Source organism: Pelmatolapia mariae, linkage group LG7, assembly GCF_036321145.2.
Source record: "Pelmatolapia mariae isolate MD_Pm_ZW linkage group LG7, Pm_UMD_F_2, whole genome shotgun sequence".
NCBI classification, from domain to species: domain Eukaryota; kingdom Metazoa; phylum Chordata; class Actinopteri; order Cichliformes; family Cichlidae; genus Pelmatolapia; species Pelmatolapia mariae.
Genome location: NC_086233.1, coordinates 42,173,332 through 42,191,217, shown reverse-complemented (window position 1 = coordinate 42,191,217; position 17,886 = coordinate 42,173,332). Strand labels below are relative to the sequence as shown.

Genomic DNA, 17,886 nt, shown 5'->3' with positions numbered 1-17,886 from the left:
AAGAAGAAAAAGAAGGAATCAGGAAGGGGACAAATGCTTTTTCACCACACTGTCCATTTCAAATAACTTCAAAGCCAGCACTGAATAGCTCCTTTTCCATGGATTACATGTTGGAAAGAATCTTTCCCACTTTCAGAAGTGTTTGGGCAGTTTAACTCTGCTACAGATGCAGCCTGTCACACTTGAAGGGTATCTCTTTGATCTGTGAGTCTAAAACTTGGCAAGAAAACTTCAACAACAGTTGTACAAGCACAAACCTTTCCAGTTTTGCTATGGAAAAGCTGGAACACAATGTATTCGCGTATGTCTCTTTACATATGTCTGTTCTCTATTTGAGTAAACCAGGAATCTAAAGCTTCCCTGTCCAGCTGCAAAATGCTTTAATATATTTAAATATATTAAAAAAAAGAATAAAGTAGCCTAAACACATATAATCTAGTTACATTGCCTTAAAGGCAGAGTAGAGTATCTATATTTTGGAAGGATGACAAGATTTAAAGATCCTGGTATAGTATCTTGGTATCAAATCCACTGTTCCAGTATTAATACCATCCATTTATTACAGTAAATATGAGGAATTTTTAAAATGAGTAGACTAAGCCCAAACTCTTGGGTCTACTCAGGAGTTTGGGTCTCAGTAGAGCCTTCTGAAATGGAAATGTGCAAATAATTAACTGTACTTTCCAGTGGTGCCAGCACAACAACAAATCTTGGTCCAAAGCATGAGTGAGATACAATCATTAACATTAGCTACATCTGTGTTTGTCAAATCAAATGTCCAATGTGAGAAAAGCTTGTTATCATTGGCACTAAAGTCACTTATTCTAGCAACACTAGCTCAGCTGCATCTGTGTGTCTGCGTATCATGTGTTGTGCAATTTGAGACTGTAATACAAAAGATGTCATCTCATTCAGCTGCAGGCTTGTCTCCTGAAGTCTGAATTAAAATAATAAAACACACACAAAAAAATCCCCTCTCACCTCTGTGGGCGGTCTATCCTTCAAGCTCGGGTCCTCTACCAGAGGCCTGGGAGCCTGAGGGTCCTGCGCAGTATCTTAGCTGTTCCGAGGACTGCCAAGATCAAGGACCAAGATCTTGGATGTTGTTCCTGGGATCTCCTGGAGCCACTCGCCTAGCTTGGGAGTCACTGCCCCTAGTGCTCCACTGCGACCACTGTTACCTTCACCCTCCACATCTTCTCAAGCTCTTCTCTGAGCCTTTGGTACTTCTCCAGCTTCTTGTGTTCCTTCTTCCTGATGTTGCTGTCATAAGGTATCAATACGTCTATCACTATAGCCGTCTTCCTCTGCTTGTCTAGCACTACTTTGTCTGGTTGGTTAGCCACCACCATTTTGTCCGCCTGTATCTGGAAGTCCTACAGGATCATGGCCATTCTCGACCACCCTAGGGGGGATCTCGCATTTTGACCATGGGACTTCCAGCAATACTCAGCCCAGATGTTCCTGTACACTATGCCAGCCACTTGGTTATGGCGTTCCATGTATGCCCTTCCTGCTAGCATCTTGCACACTGCTGTTGCGTGCTGGATTGTCTCAGGGGCATCTTTACACAGCCTGCACCTGGGGTCTTGCCTGGTGTGATAGACCCCAGCCTCTATGGATCTTGTGCTCAGAGCTTGTTCCTGTGCTGCCATGATCAGTGCCTCCGTGATGTCTTTCAGTCCGGCTTTGTCCAGCCACTGGTAGGATTTCTGGATGTCAGCCACCTCCTCTATCTGCCAGTGGTATATACCATGCAGGGGCCTATTCTTCCATGATGGTTCCTCCTCTTTCTTGGGTTTCTGCTGCCTGAGGTATTCACTGAGCATGCAGTCGGTTGGAGCCATCTTCCTGATGTATTCAAGGATGTTTGTTGTCTCATCCTGGACTGTGGTTCTGACACTCACCAGTCCCCGGCCTCCTTCCTTCCGCTTAGCGTACAGCCTCAGGGTGCTGGACTTCGGGTGAAACCCTCCATGCATGGTCAGGAGCTTCCTAGTCTTGATGTCAGTGGCTTCTATCTCCTCCATTGGCCAGCCTATTACCCCAGCAGGGTACCTGATCATGGGCAGAGAGTAGGTGTTGATAGCCCGGATCCTGTTCTTACCATTCAGCTGACTTGCCTGACCCTCTACAGGTACTTGGTGGTTGCAGCTTTTCTAGCAGCCTCTTCATGGTTCCCATTTGTCTGTGGGATCCCCAGGTACTTGTAGCTGTCCACTATGTCTGCATTGTTGCCTTCTGGTAGTTCGATTCCCTCAGTTCTGACTAGCTTCCCTCTCTTTTTTACCATCCGACTACACTTCTCCAGTCCGAACGACATTCCGATGTCATTCCTGTATATACTGGTGGTGTGGAGCAAGTCAATGTCGCGTTCACTCTTGGCATACAGCTTGATGTCATCCATGTAGAGGAGGTGGCTGAAAACTGCTCCATTCTGTAGTCGGTATCCGTAGCCAGTCATATCAATGATCTCACTGAGGGGGTTCAGGCCCATACAGAACAGCATTGGGGACAGAGCATCTCCTTGGTAGATCCTGCACTTGATGGTGACTTGAGCTATTGGCATGAATTTGGCCTCTAGTGTTGTACGCCACATTCCCATTGAGTTCCTGATGAAGGCTCTTAGGGTCGTGTTGATCTTGTATAGATCTAGGTATTCTAGGTATTCACAGGCCTTCTTGTAATCAATCCAGGCAGTGCTCTATATATATACATATATATGTATTGTATTTGCATATACATCTACGCAGACTTACTCATACATAGCATACATAAAATTGCATGTTATGCTGTCTATAAAGATCTTTGTTTAAGGCAATACAACCAGTGATTTTCTTTTATTATTCACTGTAGTGTAATTTTACATGGACGCTCTGATCGAGCTGACACAAAGAGTCAGAGGCTATTTGATACTGAAGTAATATCAAATATCTCATTAGATTTAGCTTATTTTGCATCATTAGCACAGGCAGATATGAACATCTTGCATAGCAGTATTTAGTGCACAGACAGCAGGACATCATTTTTAGTGTAAGAGGAGACAGCAGGATACCTTAATAAACCATTAACAACTCAGATGATGTGAAAAGGATTTCATTATTCTGTCCTTGATGCATAAAAAAATCTCACATTCATTCATATTATCTATCCACACATTAAAAATATGAAAACAGGAGACTAATTTCAACAAAGCTAACCTTAAAATTTTGTATCTCTATTCTCTCAGATAGGAGATGTCTCGTTTTAGAAACAAGCTCTTCACATACATTCATCAAGCAATCACTGTGTGCACTCATGCAGCCTGACACACAGTGCACAGTACATGGCAAAAAAAGAAAAGAAAAAAATATTGTCCTTGAGTCCTGCTCAATCAACTTATATTCTTGTTTTCATAAACATCTTAAGAGAAAACATGTCTGAATAAAGATAACTAGCTTTACTCCTAAAAAAAATATCAACCTACCACATCAATATGCATTTTAATTGTTTTTTAAAGAACAGTCTGACAAAACATTTTCGCTTCTATTTATTTCTGTAGCCAATTATTCCAGCCAGATAGTTTGGTGGTGAGAGGTGAGTGAAGTACCACCTGTTTCTGTTCTAATGTGAATCTGTTTCCTTGGAGGTTCAAATCTTTGGAAGACAGCCAATCCCCTGTCACTCTGACTAAGCTGTCGGTTTTTAGATTGGAGTGGGGATGTGCTCACCAGCTGTGAGATTAAGGGGAACTGATCGATGGCCTTTCTGATTGGCTCTTGGGGTGTCCCAGCAGCATCCAATCCCCTTGGTTCGGATGGTTGTCCACGGCCGAGCCAAAAGCAATTCTTCCTCCGCACAGGGGCCAAATAAGATCACTGACCTGAAGCTTCGAGGCCACGCTTGGAGGTTCTGTCTCCATTTGTCTGCGCTCCTCATTTCTCTGGAAAAAAAGAGAAAAAAAATGAGACAGTCGGAAGAAGAGAGGGGAGAGAGATGAAAAGATTGAATAAAATTAGAATTTGTATGAAAGGCATGTTGCACCTTCGCACATTTACACTTTATTTTTGCTCAATCTGCATTTTTCTGACACCTTTGTTTTTATTAAGCTCTAATGTCCACTGTGTTCTGCACTGCTCTCTCCAGAAATTACCTGTCAGTCAAACTCAGGTGGGAGGCACTGTGATGTGTTTTTCCTCAGATTTGCTTCGAGTCTCTGTAGGTGGGGCTGTTTTCGTTTTCTCTTCTGTTCCGCCACATCGAGAGCTGTTTCTGCCTACCACTGCTTTTTTTTATTCAAAACAAACAGCTTTAGCTGCTGCTCGAAATGTAAAATTCATGACTTCCTGTGCGTCAAATGATTTCTTTTTCTTTCTTTTTTTTAGGAAAGGGGAGGGGGCAGTCTTTCTTGGGCATAAAAGAATGCCTGTAGATATCTAAGAGTATAAACGTGTCCGGGAAATATCCTCACAATGGAGCGAAATGATATTTGATGAGGAAAAATGTTCACTGATCCCAAACAGCTGTATCAAAAAGACTCGTGCAGAGACCTGGCTTTCATTTGCCTCCTGTGTTGCAATGATGGACACTGTGAGGAGGCTGCACTGCTTTCTGTTTGCTCTTCACCAAATATCCTCTGCTTGGATGTGGTGAGGCAAAAGGTTACCGAGCAATCAGAGGAAACTATTTGTTCAGAAACTTCAAACTTCAACTCTGAAACGCTAACAGATGTAATCTTCATCTATCTGTGCTTTAGCCCTGATTTTACTTGGCTGAGCTGATGATGGGTATTTAAAATATAGCTCTAATAAGTAGTGTGAGTTTTCTTGACCTGGCACAGATTGTAAAGTAAATAAATACCTTTTTATTTTTATTATTTATTTTTATTTAGATTATTCCTTGAATATATCCAGAATTGAATTCAAAATCCTGCTCCTCACTTACAAGGTCTTAAATAATCAGGCCCCATCTTATCTTAATGACCTTGTAGTACCATATCACCCTATTAGAGCACTATGCTCTCGCTCTGCAGGCCTACTTGTTGTCCCTAGGGTATTTAAAAGTAGAATGGGAGGGAGAGCCTTCAGTTTTCAGGCCCCTCTTCTGTGGAACCAGCTTCCAGTTTGGATTCGGGAGACAGACACTATCTCTACTTTCAAGATTAGGCTTAAAACTTTCCTTTTTGCTAAAGCATATAGTTAGGGCTGGACCAGGTGACCCTGAATCCTCCCTTAGTTATGCTGCAATAGACGTAGGCTGCCGGGGATTCCCATGATGCATCGAGTTTTTCCTTTCCAGTCACCTTCTCACTCACTATGTGTTAATAGACCTCTCTGCATCGAATCATATCTGTTATTAATCTCTGTCTCTCTTCCACAGCATGTCTTTATCCTGTTTTCCTTCTTTCACCCCAACCGGTCGCAGCAGATGGCCGCCCCTCCCTGAGCCTGGTTCTGCCGGAGGTTTCTTCCTGTTAAAAGGGAGTTTTTCCTTCCCACTGTCGCCAAAGTGCTTGCTCATAGGGGGTCATATGATATGATTGTTGGGTTTTTCTCTGTATTTAATATTGTGCTATCTACTGTACAATATAAAGCGCCTTGAGGCGACCTTTGTTGTGATTTGGCGCTATATAAATAAAATTGAATTGAATTGAATTGAATTGAATTGAATTGAATTGAAGTAAGTAAGATTCATTTATGGGAAAATTCCAGATGGGTGGCTCCAAAGTCACGTGTTACACAGGGGCATTATTACCCAAATTCTCCAGCATTATTCACCTCTCCATCGCTGACACAGATCTACAGGTCAGTGTATTTATCACTCTCTTTGTCATCATTTTCCATCCTTTTGTGGACATTTTGCATCACTCTTTTGTCCCATTGCATCCCTTGGTATAGGTTTTTTTTCTATATCTTTATTTATTTATTTTTTCAGCTTGTCTTGTGTCTCTAGATCCCTTGTTTTGCATCACTCAGCAGATGTTTTGCTTCTCTTTGTGGTCTTTGCATATAATGCTGACTCACATCTCAGCATTTCATTTGAAAATTGCGACCATCACAAAGGCCTGTTCTTTGTCTCCTCTGGAAGAAATCATTTTTCTATTCGGAGATAACTGGATACTGACCTGCTCTCTGAAATCTGGAGAAATAAGGATTAAAAGACAAAGTAATGGTCAAACTAATTATCCTGTCTAGTTTCAGGATAACAATGTGGTGTTATCTCAAGAAAGGCTAATTTTAGACAAAGTTCTGTACAGCAACGTTCAGCTTGTTTTAGTTCTTTTTACGAAGGGCCAAAATGAGAAGAAGGAATGTCAGAAGAACAAAAACGATCCAAACCTCTGAGGTGCATTTAGAAGAAAACAGCTGAAAAAGCAGAGAGTTTGAAATGTTCCTTTCCTCTGGGTTTGTAATCATTCGACTGACTTCATAACAAGAAATGTTAACAGTGTCCTCTTTGAGAGGCTCTGACAAGGAAATCAAAGGCAAATTCCTTACATAACATTAATTGGCAAATGAAGCAGTTTCTAATTTATATTTTTCAAGTATTACAGATACCACTGTATCTCATCTCTACCTCTTATTTAGTGGTACACACTTGTACCTGGGTGCCATTCATGTGTTATCTGGGTAATTGCATCACAAATCAAAGTAGCAAAAACATCTGGAGTTAGATTGTATTTGTTTTCGTACATCTTTGAATAGCTCAGGGTCATAGCATACACATTCTTACTCATATGTGGTACTTAAAGACACGAGCAATCAAAATGAGTCAGTCAGAAAGAAAAACACCTGTAAGTGAATTCAGATTTTCCCTCACATGTTGAAAAAAATTTGAGACACCGCAAATTATATCTAACAAAGTCTATTTATATTGGTTTTCCTTAAATTTGCCACTCACCTTCATCTGAGACCTGCTTTCTGCTTTGGTCTCTTCCTAAGTTTTAGCAGTAAAACATCAGAGTGGAACACTAAGGGGAATACAGCTATTATTTATGGCATCTACATTACTATGTGTATTTCCTCCCTTAACAAATTAAAAAAAAAAAGGAAATTTCTGCTGTAAAAAGTAAAAAAATAAACTATCGATCTGGTTTGTGTGCAAATTTGTCGCCTCCCCTGGGCAGGAAATTATTAAACTCAAGGCCAGATCGTCATCGTGATCTGTGCTGCCATCTAGTGGAAACGTGAGGGAGCGTTGCTTTGTTTAAGAGGCTAAAATTCAGCATAACAATGGAGCTTCTCCCCTCACTGCTCTGCCTCTAGTCTTTCTATTTTTAGCACAGGAAATTCTTTTTTTTTTTTTACTAAAGGCTTTAGAGTAATGCCCTCTCTCATGGACATCTAATTAAAATTAAGCTCAAAGCGAAACAGCAGTCCCCGTGAAGAGCTAAAACAGCCATCAATGTTTAACTTTAATTTCCTCTGGAATAACCAGTGTTTTTACAGCATTTACAAAAAAGAGCATTCATCAACAAAAAACTGCATAGATGAAGATATTTTTCATGATACACAGTGCATTCCTTCTGTACAAAATCATGGTGACATAACTGAGAAGAAGTTTTTCTTTAGAAGAAAAACAGCATTTTGTTGAATAAATTTCATGCCCTCACTTGGTATGTGTTATTTCTACAGTATGGTGTTAAGTTCTTAGGGCATTTCTTCTTTTTTTTTTAACTCAAATAAATACAAGATTAATATACTGAATCTATACAAAATACATACAGTATACAAGCGAAGCTGAGTACAATGTGCAACAATAACAATGTTAAATTAAAATTGATATCACCTTGTAATAGATGCATTATTTTCTAGTCCAATTAAATACTATTTTATCTTATCTGTCATTAAAAGCAAACAGGATACAACAACATACGACATACAGGTTCCACCTTTACAATAAAGTAAGACTAAAGGGTGCATAGGAAGAGTCCGAGTGTCAGTTAAAGAACACACAATGGCCAGACTCAATGGAGGAAGCCACACAGCCATGCACTGATATAGGTATATGCCTCTCACTTGGCACAGACACTGATGGATGTAGCTGCTGGTTTGTGAAGTTGGTGTTGTTTCGTCTTTTTAAACCACACATCGCCAATGAAGCAAACCGAGAAGCCAAGGCACACTACACACTGATTGTATTTGACATGTCACTACCCTAAGTATTATAATCTTCTTCATCATCTCCAAAAAAGACCTGAGAATCTGAGAAAGCACACATCTATCCCCGCTATCACAGGGCGAGAGGCAGGGTGCACACTGGACAGATCTCAAGACTCCAAAGCTAACACAGAAGAATCGCCAGTTAACCTAACCCTGTTCATGTCTTTGGACTTTTCCATTCAACTAAATAAATTGTGTTAAATGTAACGTTCAGCATTTTAGTGATAATGACCACAGCTAAACTAAGTGTTCATACAGCAGGAGCTGTTAAATAAACTATATTATGTATTAGACAATCAGAGGATTTACACAGTATGCGTATTACAAATCACAGTTCAGTGATCCAGTAAATAAAACATTATGGTTTCCAAAGAGTGTCATTAGTATGAGAATATACATTTAACGTGCATTTAAAATAACCATGTAATATCAATTATACTGTCTCTAAAATATTATACCAGTATAAAAGGATGCTGAGCAAAAGACTACACAACGCTGAACTACAGGGGCAATACTCTGGTAAAGTAAAGCTAACTGAACCAATCACAAAATGAATGCATGCAATATGGTGTTGAAAGTTTCATTCAGTGTCATCACTGTTGGCCTACACTGTACTGATGCAGGAGTTGGTGATGCAGTGCAAGCGTTCAACAAATAAAAGACAGCTAATCAGCCTCCCATGTTGTGTTGTTGGAATAAGATAAAAAGATAAAGTGTTAAGGTACCCTTTTTTCATACGTTTAAACTACACCAATAAATCAGACAGAAATTTTGCTTAGAAAGTAGTCGTAGCTATGTAACAGATTGTTATCATTGCATTAAAAACCTGATAAAGTATTAAAAAATGTTAAAACAACTAAAATAAAACAAACTAAACAATTTTTGCAAGAGCTGCTGATTGCTGTGGAATGTTCACGTTCCACGTCTGTTTTCAGTCTCTCAGCCAGATCCGATCTGTTTTTGGAAAGTGTGACCAAGTACAGTCAGTGATTGGAAACCCATGGTCTAATAATTAACAATAAACATGTTTTTTGACCTCTGCATATTTATACAGGGAGCAAGTGCTCCTACACATAGCTCCTCATATTGATGCTTCTACAGCAGCCCACGATGGACAAGTGGAACTGTTTCTATAGAGAGGCTATTTTGGGGGCCAAATTAGGTTTAGTTACGGGCTTAGAAAGTGACAGGTATTCAGTTAGTTGCAATCTTTATCCTCTAGATGCCGGTACTACACACAGGTCCTTTAAATAAAAAGTAGCCATTTCACCAAAGGTTCAGTTAATACACATTAAGAGAAAAAGATAGAATAAAAAGTGTATGTAGTAAATATCTTTTTATGCTTCCCTCTCCTGTATAGTGTTACTCTACTTAACGTACCTGCTTTTTTTTTTTTTGACTGCCTCACTGTATTTGGCCCTTTCATCAGAGAAACATACCCAAGGCAAAGTCAAATTAGCCAAAGGAAAAACAAAACTTTGCCAAGATATATATTTGCCTGTAAATTTAGTAGCTATGGCCGTCTGAATCTTTCCACCAACCATTCATGTTGCTCATGATATAAAGAGGCTCACTGTTTGTATCATTGTCTATACACTCAACAGTTTTCTGCTGAGTGTATAGACCAACACATCACACATCAAACCCAACACATTAAGGATGCATCCCCTTAAGGGCCATGCACAGCAGGGACATCTCAGTGTCCGATTAGCTGCTAACTGTACTGGGATCATCATACGGACTTCCTCCTCTTGCCAAAAACATTGTTGATGAGTTTGGCCATAGACTTTGAGCCGCTGTAGCGTCGTCTGTCAGCGCGATACTTCAGGTGCTCCATCACCTGCCGGATGAGCTGTGTGAAGAGGTTGGCAATGTCTTGGTAGCTCTCGGCTGCTGAGACCTCCTGGAAATTACAGCGGTTTTCCTGCGCCAGACCGCGGCCTTCATCCTCACGCACCTGACGAGCATGGCAGAGGTCCTGCTTGTTGCCAACCAGGCAAACAGGAACATCCATCTCCCTGAAAAAAAGACACCAGGGAGGCATTAACACCATCAGTCTGCAAGATGACTGAGGATAGCAATATGAAGAGGATGCAGAGGCAAATGTGTTCTATTTTACAGCTTTTGAGTGCTTTTGCTCACAACATTGCAACAATTTTGGCTATTAAGCAACCTATCCTATCTTTCTGAGCGTAAAGCAGATGTTTTGGCTAGCTGTGCTTGATTTACATTCACACAATCCAACAGTTCCACTTGTGATCTACACCTACATTTATTCTCAAATACCTGTCATTAGGCTACACAGCTCTGTTATCAGGATGCCTTGGCATGCTGCCAGGCAGCCTGATAGATGTGGATGGCCTGTTTGTTTGTTTTTTTCACACTTAAATTTATCAGACACCTGCGCTGGCAATCCCTGTAAATCATGAATCATTTATGAGTTTGAGTTTGTAGGAGGGCAGTCAGGACTCCCAGCATTCCTCAAATTCAAAAGTGCATGTAGATTCATGTCCAGTTACAAAGAACCTAGGACACAGATACTCTGTTTTGTTGTTTTCCTGGAGCGTTTTCAGCATGTTCAGTTCATATAGTGGGTGTATATCATTTTCCAGACTTGCCACTTTACTTTAAACCTCTGATTGCTGATTCTTTGCATGAGGATTTCATCTAACATTTGAAATTGTAGAATTGAATGTATGATTTTGCCTCCATTTCAAAACAGGCATTGTTGTAGCCAGTGTTGGGGAGTAACGGAATACATGTACCGCCGTTACGTATTTAAAATACAAAATATGAGTAACTGTATTCCGTTACAGTTACCGTTTAAAAAGGTGGTATTTAGAATACAGTTACTTTGTTGAAATAAATGGATTACACGGCGGTATTTTCCTGTTTCATACTGTCGCGGGTCAGGACTGTTTGGGTTTTGTTTGACAGCTATGTTCTGTTGTTCCAGGCGGCAGCGTTATGGTTGCCATGGTTACAGGGTGACGCGCTCTCTCTGCGACTGTGTGTTTCCTGGGTGAGAGATCACCTTTTTGTTGTTGTTGTTGTGCTAAGCTAATAGGCAGAATGCTACAGGCATAGCCCTAAAGAATGTAGCCTAATGGGCAGTGTAGTCCGTGCTGCAGGGAGAATGGACTGCCATACCCGTGATGTGTCTGTAAGCGCAAGGAGGGAGAAAAAGGAAAGTGGAAAAGTACGAATTGTCATCGAGCAGAAACGGGAGCTGGAAGCATGTAAATATAATAATAACCACTGCAGCCAAGAAGAGTGCCTGACGAGCCCAGTTGTAAGTAAGCTATTAAGACTCGACTGTACACCATGTTCGTGTTTTCCTCAGAAACAATAAGTTCCGTTGGAGCAGCCTTTCAACGCCTCTCTCTGTCTCAAACTTGACCCAGACAACAAAGTAAAGCTATTTTTCGGCTACGAGCCCGACACGGAACCCGACGTATTAGCCAGAGGTCCCTTTACTATGGTTCGGAGCCGCGGACCTTCAGTAATAGTAATAAATCACACAGCAATAGTACATTCATGTAATTGTAAAAAGCATGATAATATATTAAGTAATCCAAAGTATTCCGAATACGTTACTCTCATTGAGTAACGTAACGGAATACGTTACAAAATACATTTTGGGGCATGTATTCTTTAATCTGTTTTGGAATACATTTTAAAAGTAACCTTCCCAACACTGGTTGTAGCACCCAGAATTACTGTTAAATAACAACCAATCCAAACATGCAATCAATTATATGTCAGCAGCATCTGTTATTAAGTTTCTGCTGACCCTTTGCAGTTCTCCATGCGTGTCTCCCGAATCTGCCGCAGTATGTTTTTGGCATTGATGAAGGAAGAGCGGTCACTGATGTTGTACACCACCACAAAGCCATCTGCCCAGTCCACTGGCTCTTCAAGTATACACCTGGCCTCCGAACCCTGCCAAGAAGAGCATGTGCTTTTATGTTGGTATCATCCAGTTTGTCCCGAGTCAACGTGCTGACTGGGTTGTTTTTCCTATGGAGCAGGAAAAAAGAGTTGGAGCCTGTATCCTTTACACTGTGTCACTTTCTATGGATGGTATTATAATAATATAGCTGGATACCATTATTATTTCTATAGATGTGTTCCAATGCTGAAAACACCTTGTATTTTTATCTTTATTTCCCTGTTTTGAGCAAAACTGAGTTGCTTTTATACTTTTTTGACAAATGCACATTGGCATTACTGTCTTCTCATTGATTATACAGATTTGATTTTATTGCTCTTTTTGCTAATCAAGCATCTTACAGTTAGTTTTCATAACTGTAATATTGAAACACTTTCCTTTTATGGATCCATAGCGTATTGGTTTACAAATTTGCTCAGCAAGCGGAGGGTTGCTGGTTCAGTTCCATCCAGAGATACAAATCCTGGCAACCCTCTGTGACAAGTGAGCAGCTAAAAGTTGCTAATACCAGAAAGCATTTCAAAGTGGTGCCTTAACAATATCAGTAACACCAGTAAATAAATTCAGAGTGAGCCTACAAGCGCTTGTGACCTTGACATAAACAGTGTAAGAAGGGCATGAGGCCTGGGGACACACCTGAGTGCTATAAAACCCAATTTTAAACCTTTTCTCTTTACTGACTTCTTTTAATGCAGTCCGGGTCAGAAGGGCTGGATTGTGACTCTGTGTTCCTTATGGGACAGCAATATTACAGGGGGTCTAAATGACAAAGACAATGACTGGTTTTTGTTCTCCTGAGCCAGGGTACTCCAATAAAACACTAACGTTGTAGTAAAGTCCCTCTCAGGTCTTTAGTTTTGTTGAATGAGAAGTAAGAGGTTTATATGGCTCCCCTTTTTTTCAAAGGGACATTCATCTCCTCGGGATACTCTCATAAATCCTTATATTCCCACACTTGCTAACTCTAAGTGAACACATGACCACAGCTAAGCCACAGGCATCTCTCCAGCAGCCTGAAAACAAACCACTGCTTTGATAGATAGATGATAGATAGATAAAGGCAAACCAAATTTTGGTTATGGCCCGACAGTCAAACAAAATTACTCAAGAATGTAAAAATTGACGTTCTTTATGAGTAGTTTTGGTGCATTTTCTTGAAAAGGCATTATTCTCATCAGTGTCAGATTTTCATTTTTTCAGTTTGTTTCCTGTCAGTGGTTTGTCGGTGGTCCTTCAGATGAAATGTTAGAAGAACAACAGAAAAAGTTGTTGGTCCTGCTGCAGCTCTGCTTTTCTAATATATTTCTGTTAATACTAAAAACAAGAGTGTTACCTGAGAGCAGGGGTCAAAAACCTCCAAATTCAGCTGCCTGCCATCGATCGACAGTCTTTTGTGGTACAAAGAGTCTGTGGAGGAGATACAAAATGCATAAATAACAAAATATTGATGGATGTCAAAATTACACATGGAACATGTCAAAAATGTGGTGTTTGGGACTTTCATCAGTTTTTAGTAAGACTTTCAAGACACAAATCTATTACCAGGTATTAACATTACCTACCATGAATTTGTCATGAATCTACTTTTACTACAAAGTTTGTTGTTGTTGTTGTTTTACAGGAACTGGACTGCTAGTGTATCAAGCATAATTAAAAAGTTGTGATGGGTCAGACATACATACACAAGTATATATTTTGAATTTATTGTTATTTATTTATTACCCAAAAGGACAATATTTTCCTTGTCCATGAATGCACAGGTGAAAATGTTGCATCTCTAAGTGGATGAGAGCAATCTTCTAGACCAAAACCTCATCAAAGTGCCATTATATGAAATCTGGAAACACTTACTGGTATTTGAGGCATATTCACCAATAAAGCGTCTGGTCAGGAAGCGCACGAGGACAGCTGGAGAAAGGAGATGAAATGGAAAACAATAAAATGAATCATGGCATCATTACACACTCATCCCTCTCAGTGAAGAAGGGGGGGGGGGGGGGGGATCCTTGTTCACCCCAGCAGGCACAACACCGTGTTAAATGTCTCCAGGATTGGAGCGATGAAACTGAAGCCCCACATGAAAGAATGCTGCACGGCTTTCCTGGAAGGTCTGTGTGCATATTTGGCAAGCTGAATAGTTAAATCCCCCCCAGCCTGTGCTTTGCCTCTACACTGCAAGCTACACATAAAACTGACTGACTGGGCCAGTTTTGGTCCCACAAGACAATGAATTTCAATTAAAGGCTGAAGTTTCAAGTGCTGAACTCTGGAAGCTTGCTCCTAATAGTGGGCCTTTTGAGGGGTTGTACAGAGGTTAGGACACGGTGACACACAAACATGGATATGGACATTCAACACTTAGGACTTAACACAATAGGAAATGTCCTGGTTCCATTGTCACACAAAGATACATTCAAAGATAAAAGACATGTGTTGAAAGCAACAAATAGAGCAGAAGGGAGCAGAAAAACATGTCAAATGAACTCAAGCACCCACATACAGCTTCCATAAGCTACAGCATCTCCACAGTAACAGCTCTGCTTCACTGCCAAGCACCAAGAATGGCCATGTCCCATTGTTTTAAAAGGTTTGTACAGTACAGTCTGAACTACCCTCTCACAGACAGAAGCAGAATCATAAGTAATGCTTTCTCCTAGACAGCATTTTTAACAAGAGCTTAAAAATCCAATCTGAAGTGTGTCCAAACAGGAGAACTGAAGTATGGTTGCATGAACTGGTTCTCCGAAGAACCCATAAAAAATACTAAATGGTCCAATGTGCACACATGAAACTTAAAATAGACATAGAAAAAAAACAAGCAAAAAAACAAGATAACAAACTATCACTGCGACACATCAAAGCCAGTGAAAGCCAAGATCAAATGACACTATAAACAACACCACAGGTGGAGCAGCAGGCCGATTGACTTATTGATAAAACATGTTGTGCTTTCCTCTGTCCAGCCTTGAACTAAGCCCTGTGACTGAGGAGTTTTAAAACAAAGGCAGATAATCTCTGGAGGGAGAAATGGTCTTATTAGTTTAGTTAAACCTCAGTGAATGGAGCCAATAATCCACTGTTGTCTTTGCTTATGTAATGCAAAACCAGAGCTCACACAATGCTGGAAGAAAAGAGAAACATGTTTATTCAAACTTGGAAGTGTTCACAGCTACAAATAATTACTTTTCATTTCTCAAGGCCACTCTTCCTGGACAGCAAGTAACAGTTAAAACTGCATGCCAAAAAAAGTGACATGTAATTAATTAATATTAATTTCTGCTATCATTCAACCTAATGTTTATTTTTTGTTTACAGTGTTTCTGAATGAGCTGTACTTGCACCATAATAGTCACGCACCCAGTTATTTCTGCTGTTTTCATTATGGGTATGACATGAACCCAGCATAAACCTGGTACCCTGGTGATTTGCTTAGCTCTGATTTAAGTTTTAGCTGTAGCCTGTAGAAGTGTCGAGAAACACTAAGAAGAGATTTTTCCACTCTGTGAATTGATTGTGGTTGGGCTCTGTGGGAATATTCATAGTTAATTACACTTTTCAATCACCTTTTCTTGTCAAAGTACAAGAACAAAAATCTGCCTTCCTTCTCTCTCCCCAACCGGTTGCAGCAGATGGCCGCCCCTCCCTGAGCCTGGTTCTGCCGGAGGTTTCTTCCTGTTAAAAGGGAGCTTTTCCTTCCCGCTGTCACCAAAGTGCTTGCTCATAGGGGATCATATGATTGTTGGGTTTTTCTCTGTATGTATTATTACAATATAAAGTGCCTTGAGGTTACTTTTATTGTGATTTGGAGCTGTATAGATAAAACTGAATTAAATTGAATCATAAATCAACTCTCATGCTCCATGGCTAGCTAGTTAAAAAGTACGCCTTCAAAAATTTTAAACAAAACTTGTTTTGTGGTTAAAGTGACATGTTTTCAAGTGTTAGCATATTGCAATCAAGAGATCTATCCAGAAATTACACTTTCCTTTGGTAGAAGAAAAAATAGACAGATCTCAGATACTTCACACTCTCAGCAGTATCATCATGTTTTGACCGGAAAGTTAGAAACAACAACAAAAAAACAACCAAAACTTCTTTTCAGATCGCAGCAGATTGCAGCGCCTCCCTGAGCCTGTTTTTTGCAGAGTTTTCTTCCTGTTAAAAAGGAGTTTTTCCTTTCCACTGTTGCCAAAATCTTGCTCAAAGGCGTTTGCTTGCTTGTTGAGGTTTTCTTCAGAATACTGTCAGCTCTTTACATTATAAAGCACCTCGACACAACAGTTGTTATGATTTGGTGCAATATAAAGAAACCTGAATTGAACTAAATAGCTGTTAAATCCTTACATGATGGAGAGCTTTTGTTGTTTTACACATCTGCATTACTGTTTAGAGCACATATGTAATAACATCTCTAAAGTATTTATGCACATAATTTGGTCCAGCGTCTTTTTTGATGAAGACCATGATAAGTTCGCCCAAACTATGCAGAGCAGGATCGTACTCAGATAGAGCCATGAGTCACATTCTTTAAAATCTTTAGCTCACCTCAGAAAAGTGTGTTAAGCTACATTGTGTATGTTCTATAATAATTACAAAATCTTTGGCCCTAAATTTAATATAACTGAGACACTGAATGTCTGAGAGGGGAAATTCAAACATGTTAAATCAGCCACAATTTGTCACTTTATCATTTAATTGTTTTTATTTTAGTTAGCAACAATTTCGATAATATTTAATTATCATTTTTTCAAGAACACATACCAACTCTTCCGATTTACAAGTTGTCTTATGCACTGTACTGTAAACTGAATTTTTTTGACTTTTTGACTGATAGCTAAGCAAAAACAACACAATGTAGCATATAACCATAAAATTAAGAACTTGATGACATTTGCTGACCAATTGATTAAAAAATAAAAAGATGATAAAACACGGCAAACTGCTACATTAGCAGAGACGTGTTTAAATTCAGGTAATAAGCAAAATAAGCAAGTTAAATGAGGTGGTTTGAAGTTAAGGCATCATAACTTCCTTGTCAGCAGACTTGACAGTTTTTATTGAAATACAAGTATAAAGAGACACTTTTTCTCTCTTATAGATCACTAAATCACTCTCAAGTACTTACCTGATTTCCCAGCCCCCTGGCTTCCCAGTAGGGCTAGCTTGATGTCGTTCATGCCTGTGTTGTGTCAGGTCCTCAGCTGTATCTCTAGCTGCAGTTCTGTGTTGCGTTTGGTATTTAGGTTAGCCTCAGCTCACTAAATACTCCTTATCGTTGAAGCAGAGTGGAAGTACATGACTGCCCTCCCCTCTCTTTCTCTTCAAAGAGCTGTTTCACATTTTAAAACCAGAGGCAGAGGAGAGTGGGGAAAACAAGCACCCTCCTCTTTGGTCTCTGTCTCTCTGCCAGGAGCTCTTTTGCGCTCTCTCGCTCTCTCTCTCTCTCACACACACGCACCTCTCATTTTTCTGTTTTCTCTCTCTCTCTCTTTTTTCCCCTCAGTCTGTCTGTTTTCCTTCTTTCATTCCTCTCTTGGACCTATTTCTCCTCTCTGTCTCTGCCCCCTCCTATGCAGAGCTTGCTCAAAGGTCATGACTGACTAAACCTATTGTGCCGGTCCTTCTCTTAACATTTTAACTGTGGACTTGCTTTCATCTCTGGATTTTAGTGCTATTTTTCATGGGGTAATGGTATAATGGTATGGAAGCCAGTTATGCTTGTTTGCCAAGAAATGGTCAATATAAGAAAATATAGAATTACAAGAAGCAAAAATAATGCATTACCGCAATGAG

The 17,886-nt window shown here is 40.0% G+C and overlaps 1 protein-coding gene across 1 annotated transcript; it reads right to left on the bottom strand.

Moving 5' to 3' along the window:
- Positions 1-7,361: 7,361 nt before the first annotated feature.
- On the bottom strand, positions 7,362-17,478 carry rerglb (RERG/RAS-like b). The gene is made up of 5 exons (XM_063479151.1): positions 17,219-17,478; positions 13,945-14,001; positions 13,427-13,500; positions 11,935-12,083; positions 7,362-10,159 (listed from the first exon to the last, which is right to left on the bottom strand). Exons 1-5 carry the CDS (start codon positions 17,268-17,270, stop codon positions 9,874-9,876), a joined length of 618 nt encoding a protein of 205 aa, XP_063335221.1. The 5' UTR covers positions 17,271-17,478; the 3' UTR covers positions 7,362-9,873.
- Positions 17,479-17,886: the final 408 nt, after the last annotated feature.